This window comes from Alosa pseudoharengus, unplaced genomic scaffold, assembly GCF_046254945.1.
Source record: "Alosa pseudoharengus isolate Yale_2024_CS ecotype anadromous, Long Island Sound unplaced genomic scaffold, YU_APseudo_1.1 YU_APseudo_1.1_scf_13, whole genome shotgun sequence".
Classification (NCBI taxonomy): Eukaryota; Metazoa; Chordata; class Actinopteri; order Clupeiformes; family Clupeidae; genus Alosa; species Alosa pseudoharengus.
In genome coordinates, this window is record NW_027468598.1 from 12254263 (window position 1) to 12273764 (window position 19502).

At 45.3% G+C, this 19502-nt stretch overlaps 1 protein-coding gene across 1 annotated transcript in view; it reads left to right on the forward strand.

The window, feature by feature from the left end:
• The window catches only part of pitpnm3 (PITPNM family member 3), a 77861-nt gene that overhangs the window by 25001 nt on the left and 33358 nt on the right, over positions 1-19502 (forward strand). Inside the window, 3 exon segments of the mRNA XM_076282184.1 lie at positions 4988-5092; positions 17806-17876; positions 18290-18507. Coding sequence (XP_076138299.1) covers positions 4988-5092; positions 17806-17876; positions 18290-18507 — 394 coding nt within the window.

Below are 19502 nucleotides of genomic sequence, written 5' to 3' on the forward strand. Positions count from 1 at the left end.
TCAATTTATAATTTATAATCCCCGTAACAGTAAAATACAGTATAGTACTCTTGACTGTTTTGTTTTTGAAGGTCGTGCTGTTGTTTGTCTGCTAAATTGGATGCATTCCGACGGAAATCTCAGTTTGTTTTCCTGGGCATATCTCATCAGTATGTGTTGTTTTCCTGGGCCCATTTCATCTTGTATGTGTGTGTGTGTGCGAGAGAGTGACATCTTGTTTGTGTGAATGCATGTGTGAAATGCGTCTGTGAAATTGTGTTTTAATTGAGTTCAGTTTATCGCATACGTTGTGTGGAGATGTCTGAGTGTTTGTTTTTGTTGTATTAAGCCCTACTTGCATGTGTATTGTGGAGTGTTTTCTGTGTATATGGGAGAGAAAGAGAGAGAGTGTCTGTCTGTCTGTCTCTCTCTCTGTCTCTCTCTGTGCAGGAATGTGTTTATATATCTGTGTCATTTTTTTCCTCTCTGCCTCTTTGTGCGTGTGTGTGTGTGGGGGTAGGGGTTAACCTGTAGCACTTTGAGTTTGAAATGAAAATGTGTTATTATAAATGTATTATAATAATTGTTATTATAAGTATGTGGCTTTGGGTGTGTGAGAGACAGCACTGTTTTCTCACCTCCCCTGACCCGTGCCGGATCCCCTGTCAGAGGGGGGAGAGGATGGACTGTCAGTGAGGGGAGATGACCATGAGGGTGGGGTGTGGAGCGTCGCAAATGGCGGCGCTGTGGCTGAGCCTTTGGCTGAGCCTTTGGCTGTCACACACACCCAGACCCCCCTGCCCCCTGGGAAATGCCACCATTGTTTGATGGCCTCCATGCCCGCCACCACACAGTGGGCTGTGGCAGGGTGATAAGCACACTGTCACCGTCACTGTCACAGACCAGAGATGGCCAGTGCCTCTCCCATCTCCACAGCAATTAGGCCTGGAATTCCCATGCTGTCAGTCCCTGTCGGCTCCACTAGAATAGCTGTAGGGAGAGTATGTTTGTGTGTTTATCTAGGAAGTTGAGTGGTGCCACTAAAAGTTCAAATGTTTTGGCCAGCAACTGGAAGGCGAGTCATGAAATTAATGGATTACTATCCATATATGTAGATTGAGGTAATTTAATCAGCGTGAAAAAAATCTGATTAGATCCATGCGAAACAGTTATGACTGATACAAACTTTGAAACCAGCCCATTTTTCTCTGTGCCTAACATCCACATCTGTGAAGAATACATCAGAACACTTTTTAAGGCATAAATTAGCACTCTGTCTTTAGCAAAATATCTTTTCAGCCATCCTTGTAGAACTGATGAGAGCAGCTTCTATGCATCACAAGCAGCGTGTGCATAGATGTCACCCAGGCCTGCAATTTCTGGGCGTTGTTGAGCTACGCTCGTAAGGGATCTGAAGTCATTGCTTTTCACATGGCCTTCTGTGGCGGCAATGCCGACCGCTGTGCCTTAATGTGCCATTTGTGCCCCCATTCCAACAGCGCAACCCTGAAGAACCACGGCTGCTCAGCCTTTCACTGCTATGAAGATGGATCGGCACAATATACTCACCATGGAAGGGCTGGCCCCTGCCTGCTCCTGTGGATTCACCAGGCTATCTCTCTCTCTATCTCTCTCTCTATCTCTCTCTCTATCTCTCCCTCTTTCTCGCTCGATCTCTCTCTCCTCCTCCTCGGCCCTTCTCTCTCAGGCCATGTTTGCTTTCCCAAAATCCATCTTCAGGTCTCCCGCAGGAAACGTTCCTTTATTTCTTTTCCTTTTTTCTCACCTCATATACAACCTTCACACTTCATCCGTTGAGCGTGTGAGTGAGAGCGGAATTGGCCACAGATTTCCTGATGAATGAGCCAGAGTAAGGCTTAATCAAGCATATGCCGGCGACGCTCGGGGAATTTATGTCGCCTGCGTTGACAAATCTCCATCACATTAATCCAAGATCTGTTACCCGATGACATGAATTTCAATAAAGAGGGATAACTGATGGCGTGTTCCTAACTATATAATGTTTACAGAACCACTTGATCCTTCCCGCTGATTTAGAATAGCAATAGATTTTTCTCTGGAAATGGATTGCTTTTTTTTCACTGTGCATTATATTCTGCAAGAGTAATTTTAGTTCCATTACTAATTCATTAGCATGATGCTATGTTATAGGGCAGGTTCCTGACTTGTAAAATTTATGCAACAGTTTGTCTGCATGTTGATGATGTTGTGCTACATGCCCCTGGCTGGCAGGGTGGCTATGTTGTGTCTTGAATGCACAAGTACTGAGGTCCACAGCTCCACACTCCTCAGAGTGCTATATGTTACAAATGAAATCACGGCCTTTCCTCACGGTAAACAGAAATAGGAAACTGCCACATAACTGTCTTGTAAACGTTATTATTTTTTAAGTGGTGTTAAAGTGTCTCAGTAGCCCCAGTGTGGGTGTTAAGAGAACAACTGCTGCTGCTCCCTGGACTGCCTGCATCTCTCTCAGCCTCCCAAACATCTCATCTGTGTCCTTCTCCCTAACCTCCCTCTGCACTAACATGACCTTTCAGGAGTTTTTGGTTTTACTCCATAATACTATTTGCTGTACATGCCATGCCAAATGCAAATCTCTCTCTCACTCTCCCTCTCTCTCTCTCTGGCACTCAGGCCCCTGATTCTCCCCTGGTTATTTTCATAGAATTTTCCTTCTATTTCCTGCTTCCAGATTTCTTTCCAGTTTCTTCACGTCGAGTTCCTTGTAGGCTTCAATTCATACCTCAGACTTGCCCCAGTTGCACCTCAGAATGTTGCCTTCTTTCCCTTTTGTTAATGCTTTTCTAATATTTTTGTACACATTTTCTTGGGTTTGGATTTGATAGTCCTTTTGCTTCTTTCTTCTTTTTTTCACTGTCTCTATTCATGTCTTTCAGTTGCTTGCTTTTTCCCTCATCTCTATTCATTTGCTGTTTTTCACCCCGTTTGCAGCTTAACATTTTCCACCTTCTCTTGCTTTCAACCCCACACCATAATAGCCACTTTCTTGTTCAGATCTCCAAGAGTTGATGGAAATGCAAACGCCACTCCAACCTCTTCGATGTTGTTGTTTTTTTGTTTTTTGTTTTTTTAAAGAAAGATGTGTAGATGTAGTGGGCCATTAACAGTACCTCACGCCATTGTCAGCATGTTATCCATTTTTATAAACAAACCCCACACACTGCCATTAGTTGTGTATAGAAACTGGGTTGCTGAAATATTTTGCTGGTTCTTTTTTATTTGGGGGGTTGTCTTGCCAGAACAAGTTTAGCTAACAACGAGAAAAACAAATCTTTTTCTATGGAAGTACATGTCTCTAACTGTCTCTGAGCAATACGTAATATCAGTTAGCACTGTTTGTCAGAACTTGTTTTGCTTTGCCAGCCATGACCTCTCTGGAAGCTTTCTGCATTCCTTCTGTGTTGCGCTTGGTAAGTGACGGTGCAGTGTGAAGAGTCTGTCTCCTGAGTCATTATCAGTTTCACAATGGCATCCACTGTGTCATTGTCTCTAAGGAAATGAGCCAAGTCGCCTCGGCTCGGAAGAGACAGGCTTTGCGTGCGCTGCCATTGTGCGCGGGCTTAATTAGACAGCTAACGCTGATGGGGAGAGTCGTTTTAAGTGACGGGGAGAATACTGCAGGCTGCGCCATCAGTGCAGTGGTTTTCACTACTCTCCTCCTCCTCGCCCCCTCTCCTCCTCTCCTCCTCTTCTCTTTGTGTGTATTTGGTTTGTCAGTTGCAAGGACATCCCGGCTCATCTCTGTCGAGATTGTTTAAAAAAAAAGACACCGGAATCTCCCCAACCTAAGAAAAGAAATCATCATTCCTCTTTTGCTTGTTTGAAAGAGAAGCTTTTGATCAGCGCGTCTTTTCCCTCTAATCCCTACTTCATTTAAACCTCTTCCCTGTCTGTCTCTCTCTCTCTCTCTCTCTCTCTCTCTCTCTCTCCTCACGATTGTCGTGATATTTTATTTACTCGGCTAGTCCGATCATTGTCGGCTCCTTTTTTTTCATCCTTTCCTCTGTCAGCTTTAAACATGTTTCACACCACTGAGAACTGGCGTTCCTCTCCCCTCTGTGAGGCTCTGTGATCAGTGGCAGGCCCTTTTTACTTCAGGCACTGGAGCTCAGTGTGTGTGTGTGTGTGTGTGTGTGAGTGTGAATATGGTTGTGGTTTTCCTCATCTTATCTCTCCCCATCAGACCCCAAGGCTGATCATTATGAATCTTTCAGGGTTTTATGCAAATGTGTAGTCTTATGTGTATTGAAGTATGTATTTGTGTGTGTTACACTGTATATGTTTATGACAGTTCTGTGTGTGTACTGCATGTGCAAGTGTGTGTGTGTGAGAGTGCTCGCGCAAGTTGTGTGATTGTGTGTCTCTGTATGTTTCATGCTTTTGTGTGTCTCTGTCGGTGGGTGTGAAATTAGTTAGAAGGAATATGTGAACCAATGGCCCGAGAGTCCCATTGACAGTGATGGGACCTGACAGCACAGTGTCAACGCCTCTCAGCTGCGCCGGCGGTTCGTCTCGGGGCCAGTGGACGACGCGGCACAGGGCATGTGTTGTCTCTCACAGCGCCGTGCTCATCACCCCCCCCACACACACACACACACACACTTCCCACATCCCCACCTCATGGAGTCAGCCTGCAGTACAGTCAGTACATATCCTTCCACACTCTCACTTATCGTCATCCCCCACCATAGCTTCCATACGGTGTTCCCAGATAATCCGATAAGCACCTTGTAAAGCCCTCTGATGGACTGTGTAACTTAATATCTCACCCCCCCCCCCCCCCCCATAGCAGAATGAGTGATGGTGCTGATGCTGTTAATAACGTACCCACAGGCTAAGCAGCGGTGTGATAGCAATTAACTGATGATGAGGCTGGAATGAGTTGGAGTTCGCTGCAGGTCCCGCTGGCTTGTGGGCGGCTGGCGTGCTGGTGCTGATGCCCTTGCTGTTTCCTCCCTGACAGAGGTTCTGGAGGGGAAGACAGCCATGCTGCTGGGCATGAGCCAGTGGAACTCCAACGACCTGGTGGAGCAGATCGAGACGCTGGGACACATGGACCAGACGCAAGGTAAGACAACACTCATTTCCGTCTATCGGTCTGTCGCTCTGTCAGTCTGTCTGTCTATATGTGTACCTGTCTGTCTGTCTTCCTGTCTATGTGTACCTGTCTGTCTTTTCTGATGGTCTCTGCCAGTATCTGTTTTTTTGTTTCTCTGTCTTTCCTGTCTTTGTTTCTTGATCTCCCACTATACCTTGGTGTTTGTCTTTCAGTTTTTTTCTCTTCCTCTCAGTCTCTCAAACTCTTTGGCTTTCTATTAGTTTTTTACTGATACACAAAACATACTGGGTAAACACTCACTTTCTTCCTTCCTTTCTGGCCCCCACACACATGCCCCCCTCCCCTTCTCCCCTCAAGTTAACACCAGCACACTTCTACAATCATTCTGTCTCAGAGTGTCTCTTGGAACATTAGCCACAGAGCAGAAGTCATTCAGGTGCCATTATTGATCGCTGCCCTCCATTTTCCAGTCCAATCTTTTGCTGTTATTGTGATCACTGAGTTACTAAAAGTAAATAGTTACATTGTTTTTTTGTCACCTCCCAAAAGCCCATTCATCAATTTTTGTCACTTGTTTTTTTTAAATGTTTTTTTATCCTGTGTTCTGTTTAAGATGGTTTAATCAGAATCAGTGGGGTGGGGGTGGGGGGGTTCGGCTGGGGATGACAACTTCCTTGTTGTCCCTGTCAAGGTTGCCAAGTCCTGGACACCTCAACAGGCACAGGCAATATGCAATATACAGTTAAGAAGGGTGGGAATAGTGCAATATCAGTATAGACTGAGTTTTAAGATTAAACAAATATAGTGCAAGGCAGTTCAGTGCAATGATAATGTATTAATAACACACAAGGGTGGGGGCTATTTCTGAGTGTTCAACAGAGGGACTGCTTGGGGGAAGAAGCTGTCTTTGTGTCGGTTGGTTTTGGCGAACAGTGCCCTGTATCGCCTAACAGAGGGAAGGAGGTTGAACAGTTTGTGACCAGGATGTGAGGGGTCTGTAGAGATTTTTGCTGCCCTTTTCCTGACCCTGGACCGGTACAGGTCCTGGATGGAGGGAAGGTCAGCTCCAATGATCCTCTCTGCAGCTAATTGTCAGTAGCAGTCTGGCCCTGTCCCGTACACTGTACACATGGAGCACTGTATTCTCAGCCCTTGCACATGCATTCATATCTTCTGTCAGGGCTCAGCAGTGTTGTCTGTGGGAACTTCTCTTACATTTTTCTTTGCTCGAGTAGCATTCCCTTGTTTAAATATTAACTGGGTAAAGTGAAGTAAAGTGCTTGTTGTTTCTGCTTCATTTGTCTTTCCTCTGCTTTGATGTGCTCTTTCTACCTGCTCATCGAGCTCTGCGTGTGTGTGTGTGTGTGTATGTGGTGTGTGTGTGTGTATGTGTGTGTACTGGCACACTCGGGAGCATTACTGTAAGGCAGGTCTTGCCTGTGTAGGCACGTCCTTTGTGAGGTTTCGCAGGCTTGTGCTTTCACAAGGTTTGCTATTGGTTGACAACTTCAGAAAGTATTACTCTCAGCACCTCTTGTAGTTGTCTTGTAGAGCTACATGGTACATTTCAGAGCATGTGCACCATTTGAAGATACCTCCACCCGTGCCCACGCACTGAACAAATATTTGTAAATGTCAGCAGTTTGCATATTGTCTGCATATGTAACTCAGAGTGGGAGAGTGTGCATAAAGGTGTTGTTGCAGAACTGTAATGTGCATGAGGGTTGCGGTCCTATTTGTCTGTGTATCAGTGTTGTCATCAGTGTGTGCATAATGAAATGAGACTTTCCTGCAGTATCGGTAATGCCTCGCAGAGCACCCCCACCTCCACGCCCACCTCACCCACTCACAGTATATTCTTACTAGTAAACCCAGTGCAGCAGCACATAGTTATTTTTAGACATCTTGGTTTATGCAGTGGCCTACAGCTTTGTACAGCTGGATAATGAAGTCTGGAGTTCTTAAGCAGGCTGAGACTCTTGCGGACTGAGACACATTCATCTGTGATGAGAGCATAATATGCTATTACAGCACCAGCAGAACACCTCAAAACTTACACTTGACTCATGATAACAAATGGAAAGGATAAAACACGAGAAATTAATAGAATGCTAAATTATTCAAGAATACAGTAAAATTGTTGATTATTTGTCCTCTGTACTTACAGACGCTTCTGCGTATATCCAAAGATGTGGCACTTTGATCCTCGGCAGCTGTATGCCACCCAGGCTGAGCCACCTCCTGGTTATCCACTGATTCACTCCATTATTTACTCCGACGAGGCAGTTTTTCGGTTGCCTTCCCTCGAGAGAAGTCATTTCTCCTCCGGACAACACACCGGGGACGGATGGCAAAAACTATCATGCAGATGTAAGCACTCCTGACAGCTCTAAATAAGCAATAGAGCTTTGTGAATCATCCTCCATGTTACTGTGGCCAACCAGAGGAAAAAGAATATACAGAGAATCTTTAGTTTTATTGCATTTGTTTAACTCGTCTTGCTCTTTTGTCCTCATTCCTTTTGTCGACTAGGGGTCTGGTATCTTGCTTGATTTGTTTCCTCGCCTAAAGCCGAGGAAATATCACCATTAATTTCTCTCTCTTTTTCTCTCTGTCTCTCTCTCTCTCGCTCTCTTTCTTTCTCTCTCTCTCCCATTCTGCTGTGCTGCTGGGGCCTGGTAGAGTCTGGCTCTGGTGACCCTGTTTAATGGGGACACGGCTGTTGTAAAATGTGAAATATGAAAGCAGCACACAAGTCAGTTTTTCCCCCTTTTCCGAGGCAATGCTGACGATAGAGCTGCCTCTGTTGCCAGACAGGCGGCCGCAAGGAACGCCTGATGCCTGCTTCGCATGGCGTGCGTTTTTTCAATAACCGCAAGAGCCTTTGAACAGTACGCCGATGCACGCTCCCCTTCAATCTGGGGCTCTCTCTGAAACGCAGGGCTTAGGGTCGGCAGACATCTGATTCACCTCCCCGTGTTGGCATGGCAATCCAGAATCGCTATTATATCGCAGTTTATGGAGGCTTTCATTCATGACGGCAATTTCAGTGCGAACCCCTCTATTCAGTATTATCCACACACACTTATTTCTCAGGGCAGGAGGTTTATGCTCACACTTATGCTACCGAGACACATGACACCAACTGTTGACTCTCACGCTGACTGATACATGTTTTACACATTTAGCCATTTAAGCTATTACATTTATCACAAGGTTAGCTAATAGCATTGTATTATAACATGGTAATAACAAAGTCCAGTGAATATGAGTTAGTGAAATCATGTTATTGGCAGTTTGCTTTCCACCTTCTTTTCTCTCTGTGTGATGCAGATTCTAGTCTGCAGGTGATTGACCTTAATGGCCTGCTGTAATCCCTGTTTACCTGGCGTGCTGGAGGCAGGCATAAATTAGGCCTGAATGCAGGAAACCGCTACTGAAGAGATGTCTGGCGGCCATCCATTAAAAGCTGCTGCGTTGAGTGGATTCCTTCAGATAAGCAGATCTAAGCATCCCCCTCCCCTTCACTCTCCTATTGCTGTTCACCATATATAAAACCAGCACAGACAGCCACTTCTGAAGAGGCCAGAGCAGCTCTTGGCATTCCGCTGTCCTAATTAACCTTTTCGATGGTAAGAAGTTCAGCTGTCACTCAGCGCTCACCTGCTTTGAAGTGAGGCCAGCAGGTGAGCCACTCCCCAGGCCCCCCGCTGGCCGGCGCTGCTGATTACACACAGGTACACACTACACACACAGGTGTCTGATAATGGCGTCCTAATGCAGTCTTAACAGCCCCGAGGTGAATGGACCCAATCAACCTTGAGAGGCGGTGACCCAAAGAGGTCCTAATATGGGTACTTTGTCCCTGTGTGTTTGACATTCATAAAAACAGTTTGAAACATGTGTCATTGACATGACATTCATTAAGATGCTATCACAAGGACACACATGCGCATGTACAGTATGTGCATACACAAACATGCACATTCATGCACACACATTTACAGTCATGTACAGACACGTACAGTCTGTGGTCACTGGGTGGAAATTCTCATCAAACCTGTCATCACGAGCAAAATGGGATTTTGCCAGCTGTCTTCCCAACAGACCTTTAATTAATGGTAATGAATGTGTGTGTATGTGTGTCATTCATTATGTGTTCATATGTGTTTACACAGTATTTGTATTTGTATGTGTGTGTTTGTGTGTGTGTGTGTGTGTGTGTGTGTGTGTGCTGTAGGTAACCATGCGTATATTGCCCCCCCCTTTCTCTCACTCTCTTTCTATGTGTCTGTGCTGTTATGATGGGCAGCTGCAGCCGCTGTAGATAGTGGGGGATTAGTGCAGTGATGGAGGCCTCCTCTGGTGTTAAATGAAGTGTCTGCGGAATGCGACAGCCACCCTCCCTCCTCCCGACACTCACACACTCTCACCAGCTTTAGTGCTGCTGGACCATACATGCGTTTCAACTGCTCTGCTAATTCAGTTAATTACTTTCAATTAGTGCCAATGCCTAATCACATGATTACTCAGATAAGCCGTCCAAGGACGTGTCCCGGAGGAGCTATCTGAGAGGAGAGCGGCTGGCGGGTTTGTGATTTGCGTTGGAGAGAGCGGTGGTAGCGGAGGAGTGCGTCCACCAGGGACGAGATGGACCGCGGAGGAGTTAGCAGGCCCTGCTGGAGAGGCGAGCGGTTGTGGTTCCTCCCAGAAGATCATTGGCAGAAAGGTGCTTCAGGCTCTCTGTTACTGGCACCACAGCTCTGGGATGGAACAGGGTGTGCCAGGATGATGCCAGGCATGCCTGTGTGCTCCTCCTGTTCAGCCTGTTCTCTCTCTCTCTCTCTCCCTCTCTCTCTCTCCCTCCCCCTGTCTTCCAATCTCTGCCCTGGGCATGTACCCTCTCCTAATGAAGCTGTTCAAAGAGCTGTCAGTAAGACAGAAGCACCCTCAGAGACAGCACAAACTCACGGTCATAGTTAAGCGCTCTTTGCCTTACAACCCCATGCAGCAGCTTGCCTCTGCCTCTCTTTTATTCCCCCCCTCTCTCTCTCTCTCTCTCTTTCTCTCGCTCTTTCTTTGTCTCTCTTTTCCCACCACTATCTCCACTTCACCATACTTTTTGGGCCCATATGCCAGGCTGTGCTGTGAGCCTGCACGACTAATGAAACCGCTAATGTAGTGTGCCATAGCAAACGCGCTTAGGGAAATGTTCCTGTAATAAGAATGCGATGTTCACTGCACACTTGTCTTCCCACTCCTTCGCTGTATTGTAATGTAGCCCGATGTGCCTAAATTTAGAGCGTTATATAACCAAAGCTAACTGAATGAGGAGCGGCATGAGAGACAAGAGGAAATGCCTCTGGTTGGGCTTCGTTTCGGGTGTCATTCTTTGGAACATCCAGCTGAGATTGGTTGCGTAAGGACCCATTTGCAAAGCAAAACAAGGCAAAAGGAAACCTATTTACATGGCATTGTGTCACTGAGCTGATGCTTTTATACAAAGCCACTTACACCAGCAGGAGTCAGAAGCACATTTCATTGCACTGTTGCTTGCTAAGCGGAAATAATGCTTTATTGTTTTAGGACCCAAAAAGAAAAACAAGTCAAGGCAGAGGAAGCACCTCTGGTGATAGCTTTCCAGAATTCTCATTTGTCAGTTAAGCGATAGTCTCCATTCTCAGTCCGAGCACAGTCACCTATTAGGGCGCCAAACTTAATGAGCAATTTCCCCCCCTTTCATTTATCCATTTAATCAGTCTCTGGAGGGAGGATCGAGGAGGAGCGATAGCCGCTGTGGGCCTGAGTGCTGTCCAGCGTTCCCCTTTTATCCAAGCCCATCTCTCGGCGGCAGCTCAACGTGGCCAGCCTCAGGGGTGAGGTGCAGAGGCGACGGCATGCTGCGGTTTCCCCTCGCCCCCTTATCTGTATGCCTCCTCACACGGTTCTCTTGCTGAGTTGTCGTTAGCACACAGCGTTTGTTTGGCGCAATCTCCATCGCAAGCTAATTCCCATTTAATTGCATTTCCCCCCCTTTTTGGTTTTTGCCTCCATTTCCCTGCTTACACACAAAACCCCTTAAGCGGGAAAGGAGAAAGACAAAGCCTGCCTCTCTAGAATAATAATATGGAGCCAGAGATAGAAAAAACACAGAGAGATAATGCAGAGAGAAAGAAAGAGAGAAAGCATGGGAGTGCACAGTATTCTCCCACATGGATTCAAGGCCTGTTGATAACACGTTTGTGTGTTTGTGTGTGCTTGCCTCTGTGTGCGTGTACGTAAGCGATAGATAGAGTTATCACAGAAAGAGAGAGAGAGAGAGAGAAATGTATGTGTATGTGTGAGAAGAAAATAGGTGTGATTGCACAGTGGTTGCAGATAAACACGCTGCGTAACATTGCATTTCAAATCCAGGAAAGAAGATAATAGATTCTGCCGTCTCTGACCCGTTATGCCTGTGTTGATGTGCTGTTTAACGCCTGGCCGCACATGGTCATTGTATGCATATGAACAGGAAGAACAGCCAGAGCTCATTTAGTGACTTGGACACTGTGTCACACTTTACAGTCTCTGTTCAGTAGTAGGCCTAGGCAGTGGAGACAGGTCTAGACATAGAACTGGGGCAGTTATATCTGTGTTTGTGTATGTGTGTGTGGGTGTGAGTGGGTGGGTCAGTGGGTGTGTTTGTGTGTGTGTTCATATGTGTATTTGTGTGTGTGTGTGTGGATGGGTGGGTGCGTGTGTGTGTGTGTGTCGGGGTATTTGTGTGTGTACATATGTGTGTATTTGTGCATGCGTGCATGCGTGTGTGTGTGTGTGTGTGTGTACGTGGCAGTCACAGACGCCCGTGGCACACAGGTTTCAAACGCATCACAGCTTTACATAAGCTGTGGCCCTGGAGAGCTAGCTGTCAGTAAAGCCACTCTGAAGCACCTGAGAACAGATGGTGGAACATGTACAGTAAGGGTTTCTTTACTGTCATAACGTTGAGATGGAATAGAGGAGAAAAAATAGGCAAGACCTTTATGACAATGAAATGGGCCTACTGTATTTATATATTTGTGTCGAGAGAATTGCCACATACAGTATTTGATATATACAGTCATGTATATCTGTCTCTCTACCCTTTAATAACCTTTAAAATACCTAATTTAGAAAAGTATCTAAAGAGTAGTGTGTGTGACTTTTAATCTATTTTTTGTCATTTGAATCCATTGCAGTCATTGACATTTCTGACTCATAAAGGATTTAGCCTTCTATGTTCACTAGACCACTACTTGAATGATAATACAAACTCTCTCTGAATCAACCAAATGCCAACAGAGGCCATCTTCTTGAACCTGATCTGTTTGTGTGCCTCAGATTGTTCCGTTTTTTTTTTTTTTACTGTTTATAACATTTCAGTAGTATGGCCCTGCCCATCTAGTACTGTATGTCCGCTAATTTTTATTTCACTGAGATACTAGTCTGGTCTCAATGCATTTATGTTTCCCCTTTAGCCAACAGGATGGAGGACCAGTCAGCAATGAGAGGGGATGACGTTAGGTTCAAAATCGATTGTGGCTGTGGTTAATGGTAGTAGCAATGTTTCCCCTTTAGACAACAGGATATTATCAGTTTAGGTGAAGTAGAAAGTAAAGGAATCCCTTATCAATGTGATTCATTATGCTGGTCCAATGATTTCAAAGTTAACAGAATGTCTATGCCCATTACGATGCTAGAGTTGGAAACATTTCCCAATTGTGAGTACCCAGACTCTCTTCACGAAATCAAACAAAGTAGTGAGTCTGGTGAAACCAGGCTAATGTTTCAGAGCTGTGAAACTCCATTATGTTTGTATATCCTATGTTGCAGTGATGTGATTTGGAAACCTATTAGGTTGAAGAGACTTCACAATCTGCCTTCTCACCAGATGAATAGAGTTAAAGGTATTCTTAGTTACACATCAGTATTACTCCCCCTACATCCAGCTGAGCTCTCAAGATTAACTTCATTTCACTAGAATTTAGCCAATAAACAGTCTCATACCCACAGTCAGACATCCGCTAACTGACTCACCGCTCCCCGTTCTTTGCCTCCAAAGTTTACATCAGGGCAATTTCACGGAAAATGGACTTTTTGTCACATCTATAACGCCAGTGAAATGCCTTGGCATTTGTATGATGTTTTTTTTGTGCATTTTTTCTCATGTACATAGCAAATTTCACATTTCACAAATTTCACAAAATTCACATCATACCATACCATCACATTTTATTGGCGTTATGGATGTTACAAAAAACATAATTTTCCATGGAATTGCCCATCAGTTTAAATTTGTTGCACAACGTTTCACTTCGCCAACAGTTATTTCACCAGTAATCGTCAAAGCTGCTGAATTTCATTAATATTCCATGTTGTCTTGTCGCTACTTTGCAAATGTGACTGAACTGAAGACTGTCCAGAAACATAATTTACAGTTTAATATTTAATACCGGTCAACCTTGCAGATAGTATTAACTCGGAGCAATGACTTTGCAATTGTAAACAACATTCATTCACCGCTCAGTCAGGAGAACTCAGTAGCCTTTGATGGACCCTGTTTGTTTGTCTTTTCTCATTTGTTGCTGGCAGCAAACTCTCGGCATGAGCATTTGAATTGTAAATGAAGCCTCATCTGCATCTTTCTGACCTCATCTCTGCTCATTTATCTAAGAAAAGCATCTGCATAGGGAGGGCCCTGCATTTGCATCAAAGGCTTAGTCCAGGCAGGGACACTGCCATGCTTATTAACAATGACTGTCTGTGACAGTACAGCATTATTAGAAATCCCTGCATAGCTCTGTTATGGCGTGCCCGAGAATAATGCAGTCATTGACATTATGAAGCTCTGAACATCAGTTTAGTTCTTGTGTTCTGTAAAGTGGATTTCCCATGCCAAGATCGTTTTCATGTTTTGTGCGTGTGCGTGTGTGTGCGTGCGTGTGTGAGCTTGCATGTGTGTGAGCGTGCATGTGTGTGTGTATGCATGTGTGTGTTAACCTGACAAGATATAATACGCTTTCAACTGACATGATGGGATAGATCATGTAGATTTACAACATCAAAGCCTCATAACTAATGATTTGTCATTAGGGAGTATGTCATCAGTGAACATGCCCCTGTCCATTATGTCTTTAAATCTTTATCTTCTAGATTAATAAGAGACTTCTGTCTGGGCTTTCAAACACTAGGGATCTCTCCAAGGAGTAGACTACCAGCACTCTCGTAACAATACATGGCCTGGTTTTGTTCACTGGATGAAAGAGATGTGACTGTCTGGAATAAAGTATATCCGGACATGTGTGTGTCTGTCTGTCTGTCTGTCTGTCTGTGTGTGTGTGTGTGTGTGTGTGTGTGTGTGTGTGTGTGTGTGTGTGTGTGTGTGTGTGTGTCAAAGCCTTTCCCTGTGAGCACACCTTACTGGCTGCATATGTGTCTCAGATACGCTACAGATTACAGAGTTAGGAAAAGCCTGCAGTCACGCTGATGTGTTGTGATATTTTTGGCTCCGGAGTTTATGCGGTTATCACATAAATCGTTAAGTCAGAGACAGAAGTGGCATTAGGAGCTGAAGGCTGGTAGTAGTAATCCGGCGATCGAGGCTGAAGAGAGACAGCGATGTGTGATGATCAAAGGGGTAGTGATGACAGTCTAGGGCAGGGATGGGCAAGATTTTTCTCCATAGAACCATCCCGACTTCGATAAAGTAAACAGCGGACCATGCATTTGACGGCTTATTGAAAGACAAAACACATTGTTCAATGATGCTACATGATGACACCAGGCCTATATCTAGCCGATTGCAAGGCCATTTGAAGGCCTGAAGGTTTTACAAGCTTTATGTAAAAGATTACAACAAAATGATTTACCCTCATAGCAATCAACTTATGCTGCACCAACATCTAGCCTATTTACCCTGCATTTATCTTATTTGTGCAGCCTGTATCACAGCTATTTCTATCAGTTAACGGTTAGGCAAAAACGGTTTAAAATGCTGATGAAACAATGCCAAGGATGTGCTTGCATCCACCATACAGTATCACCACCTTGACTTCTCAGTCACATTGTGTACCCACTATGTATTGCAATTTTGCAGTTGTAACAAGTGTATTTTTGTGCCATTTTTCCACTCGCTCTCTGTACCATTAAGTAGGCTATGTTTTTTATGTTCCCCAGGCGCCTGCGTAATTGTTGACAACCACTTTGTCATTCCATTTCCTCCATCGCAGGCTTTGCATGAAAAACAATCCTTCAAACGAAAGATTAATGCAGCAGGAGCTGCTGTTGAATCTCAAGGATCTTCAGTAGTTATGGTGATTTATGTATCGGAAGTTAATTAAAAACCCACACAAGCGTAAATAAACTGGACCTTATCAGAGGCTCCCATACTCACGATGAAGGAACACTTGTGGAAACCCAGTGAGCTTCGCTGGCCGCCCGTCCGTCCACCCACCAATTTCGAAATGAGAGCCAGGAGACCAAGACCCCCCCATGAACACATCTATATGTGTGCTACATGAGATCAGAGGAACTCAGCAGAGAAATAAACACACACACACACACACACACACACACGCACCAAGGGTAGGCAAACTCACTGGCGGACATCTTTGTGACTTCCTTTCCTCTGAGCCAGAAGAGTGACTTTGTTGACTTTGCGCCACTCCTCCCACATAGAGGGAGCTACTTGTGAGCTCCTGTTGTAACACATATTACACTGGTCTTGCCACCAGGCAATCAGCTCTGTTAGATTGCAGTGGTCCAATGAAGCTCCCGCTGTGAGCTTTGCCTGTCAGCCTCGAACAGCCTCTGTAGACTCAAGCAGCGCCACAGACTCAAACAATGTCTATTGACTAAAGCAGCCTCCTATGTAGCTTAAAATAGCCTTTGTAAGCTTTTTGTAGCCTCAAACCTAGGTTTGATCAATTAACTGAAAATGTATTGAAACTGACATGTACAGTAGAACCAGTCACTGACTTAGTGACTGGTTCTACATGATTGGAAATATTTCTTTATCAGGCTGTAGCTTTTACGATGTACATATTGGCATGAATACCTGTAGCAGCCAACGTGCGACATGTTCTGTATGGTCTTTGTTAGCTCAAGATTAGTGTATCTCTTGCGTTTTTCATGTGTTCGCATGTGTTTCTCTATGTGTACTCTTCACATATGCTCTAAAAATTAAAGTGAAGTGTTCAGATACGCTGTGGCTGTCCCTAATGCGTGCGAAAAGCTCTGCAGGTGTGAATGACTACACATTTGATTTTAATGGAATTCTATTGCTAACAATAGATAGATGTCAGACAGGCAACTGACAAAAAGCTTCAAAAACGCTTCTGGTAAGGGTTCGCCTTTGAAACAATGTCACAGAAGTGTCTTTTTGTCCTTTATCAATAGAGTGAGTACCATGTTTGTAACCCACCCATAAGCCACATGAATTTCCCCAGCTCTTCTTTCAGGAGGGCTCTATTCAGCCTTTTTAATTAAATAAGCATTTTGAACACCCCTGTGCTCTGGGGGTTTCTTTTTGTACATGCGCTCCATTCGACTGCAATGAGCAAAGACGGATGCGCTTACCATTCAGTTATTCATGACTAGAGAGTCTGATGCTTTTTCACGCCAAGCATTTTTAATCCCATCACTCCAGCACCAACAGCTCCTCCATCCGAGTCTGAGGCGGGCATCCCTTCTGCTCCCCCATCCCCCCCCCCCCCGACTCGCTCCTGAGGTGGAGCATAGGCTCACATGGACATACACATTCATATGCATAACGCTCACCGCCCTCCCTGTATGTCTCAATCTCTCCCTTTCTCTCACTCCCACTGGTTCCCTCATTGAGGCTTGCGCAGATAGATTGCTCTGACTGCACTGCTACACGCCCGTAGTTGCAGGGATGATCAGAGTGGAGTGCATGTGTGGAGGAGGGGGGGCGGCTGGCTTCCCCCCTGGCTGCCTGCCTCACTGCGGAGGTGTGTGTGTGTGTGTGGGGTGGATGGGGTGAGGAAGGTAAACAGGTAGTATATGAAGCGTGGGGCTGAGTGCCAGGCCCATAGCTGGAGTGACAGGGCAGGCAGGATGACTCCTTGGAGAGCTAATAGCTTTGGCTTGGAGCCTGAGCTGGCTGGCCCATACGCATACCTTCAACTACGGAGTCCGTGATGGATTGAAGTAGAGGAGAAAACAGTTCTTCGTCCAACAGCCCTATTAATTTACTGTGTTTTCCCCTCCTGCTCTTCTTCATCTACTTGTTATTTCTTTCCTTCTTTTTTCCTTCTTCTCCTCCTTTCCTTGTTCTTCTTTCTCTTCTTCCTCTTTCTTTTGTCACTTCTTTTTATTCTCCTTGTCCTTCTCTTCAAAACAAGTTAAAGGTGGGAGAGGGTGGGAGAGGGTGGGAAATGTTGCAGCACCACCATGCCTTTCCCGTATTGTCTTTGAGCTGGTATTGACTTTCTCTTCAGCGAGTAGTTGGGCTTGAACCACAGAATGGTTGTTAGAGTCTTGTCTTATATAGGTTGTAAAAAGAAATGTAATGAAAGGAAATTGGATGGGGAGAGTGCAGAGATTCACAAGCATAAGATGAGCTCGCTGTGCTGCATCAATAATCATTCCGTGTGAGATGTTATCTGTGCATCTGTTCGAAGTGGCTCCACTGATGGTGGTTCCCTCTCTCTCTCTCTCTCTCTCTCTCATCTGCTTCACAGAGAGCCTGTACCGCCATGGCCGCCGGCGATGTCACCCTCAGAGTAGCATTGATGGCCTGGAGGATATGGAGGTATGTTCGCCCACACTACAGCACTCCCATGGGCATTTAACTATGCATGTGGCAGCAGAATGCCACGCGTATCTCTGCATGCATTGGATTGAATGTTTTAAATATTTTACAGTTAAATGTTTATTTATTTGCAAATATTATTTGTTTATAGTGAATCATTTATAAATGTATGCAAACTCACAGCCTGTCAACTCTAATTATTGATCAATGCAGCTCTTAATTTTACTTTATTACTACACTGTAGCTGTCAATAGATAAAAGATAATTTAAAATATGGGCTTAATGAAGCAAAAATGAGGAGGGGCTGTTACAGTAGCTGACTCCCAGCTTGGTACTGCCCTTTTGCTACAAACTGAGCTCTATTGCTCTTTGTTGTTTCATCCTGTCTTTTCTCCTCCTCCAACACCTTGAAGAAGTGCAAGACAGAGGTTCTGATCTTGCTGGTGCATGGTGGAAACATCCTTGACACGGCCGGCGGTGACCCAGGCACCAAGGCAGGCGATGTGAGCACGCTGGCGTCTGTGCTGGAGAAGGTGTCCAGGGCCCACTTCCAGGCAGCTGCGGAGCATGTGCTCATCAAGCTGGTGCCCTGCCCAGCCGTGTGCGCCAAAGCCTTCTCTCTCGTCTCCAAGTGAGTGATGAAAGGAATACTTATGGCAGGTTCAGCGTGTGTGTGTGTGTGTGTGTGTGTGTGGGAGAGAGAGAGAGGAAGAGAAATAATGCCAGAAATCTAGGAATTAATGCAATGCATTACAAATACTTTACAAACGTTGCAAACGAATTCCATTAGAATCAAACGTATAAATGTGTTCATATTGCTTAATTAATGAATACAGGGTTTAAGTACCGGTAAAATGTAACCCAAGCAGTTTTTGTTGATTAGACAGATTGATGTGATTGGATCACAATTGATGTGATTGCTCTGAGCAGCCATTGACCGCATGTTCCATGTTGTCCTTAAGGTGGTCTGATTTATGACTTTTAACACCATAAAACCGGGAGCTTGCTGTGTGTAGAGTTGAATTCAGGAGCACATGGTGAGCTGGTTGGAACTTGTGCATCTGTTTGGCAACCGCGCTCAGTCAGGCTAATCAGTGGATGGCCATTAGTGGGCCGCAGATGGCGGCTAAGATCTGCCCGCCGGAATCAAAATGTCTTGGCCAGGACGGAGATGGCGCAGTGACAGCGCTGATGAAGGTTAAACCGAGGAGCGCATCGCCCTCAGCATTTCGGAATGGGAACAAACACGCCGGCGGAAAAGACGCCGGCGGAAAAGACGCCGCCACGCTAATTAGCATGCCACTGACATTTACCGTAAGTGTGGAGCGGAATATGAAATTCATAACCTTTATGGCTGCAATTCTGCCTTTTTAATTGTCCTTTTTAAACCGCGCAGGCCTCCGTAGACAGCCCCCGGTCGACTGACATGAAAGCATCGATTCACAAGCAATCTATTAATTGCCTGGCTGTTGCTGCGTGTCTCAGGGGCTCAGAAAAGACAGAGTGACGGAGCGAGGTGTTTACCAAACTAACTGCCTTCTCGTCTCAGTGCTGGTGTCGCATCTTGACAAGGTTATGCAGGGAGGGGGAAGCGGGAGTGGGGGGGTTCCAATCAGCGGAGCAGAT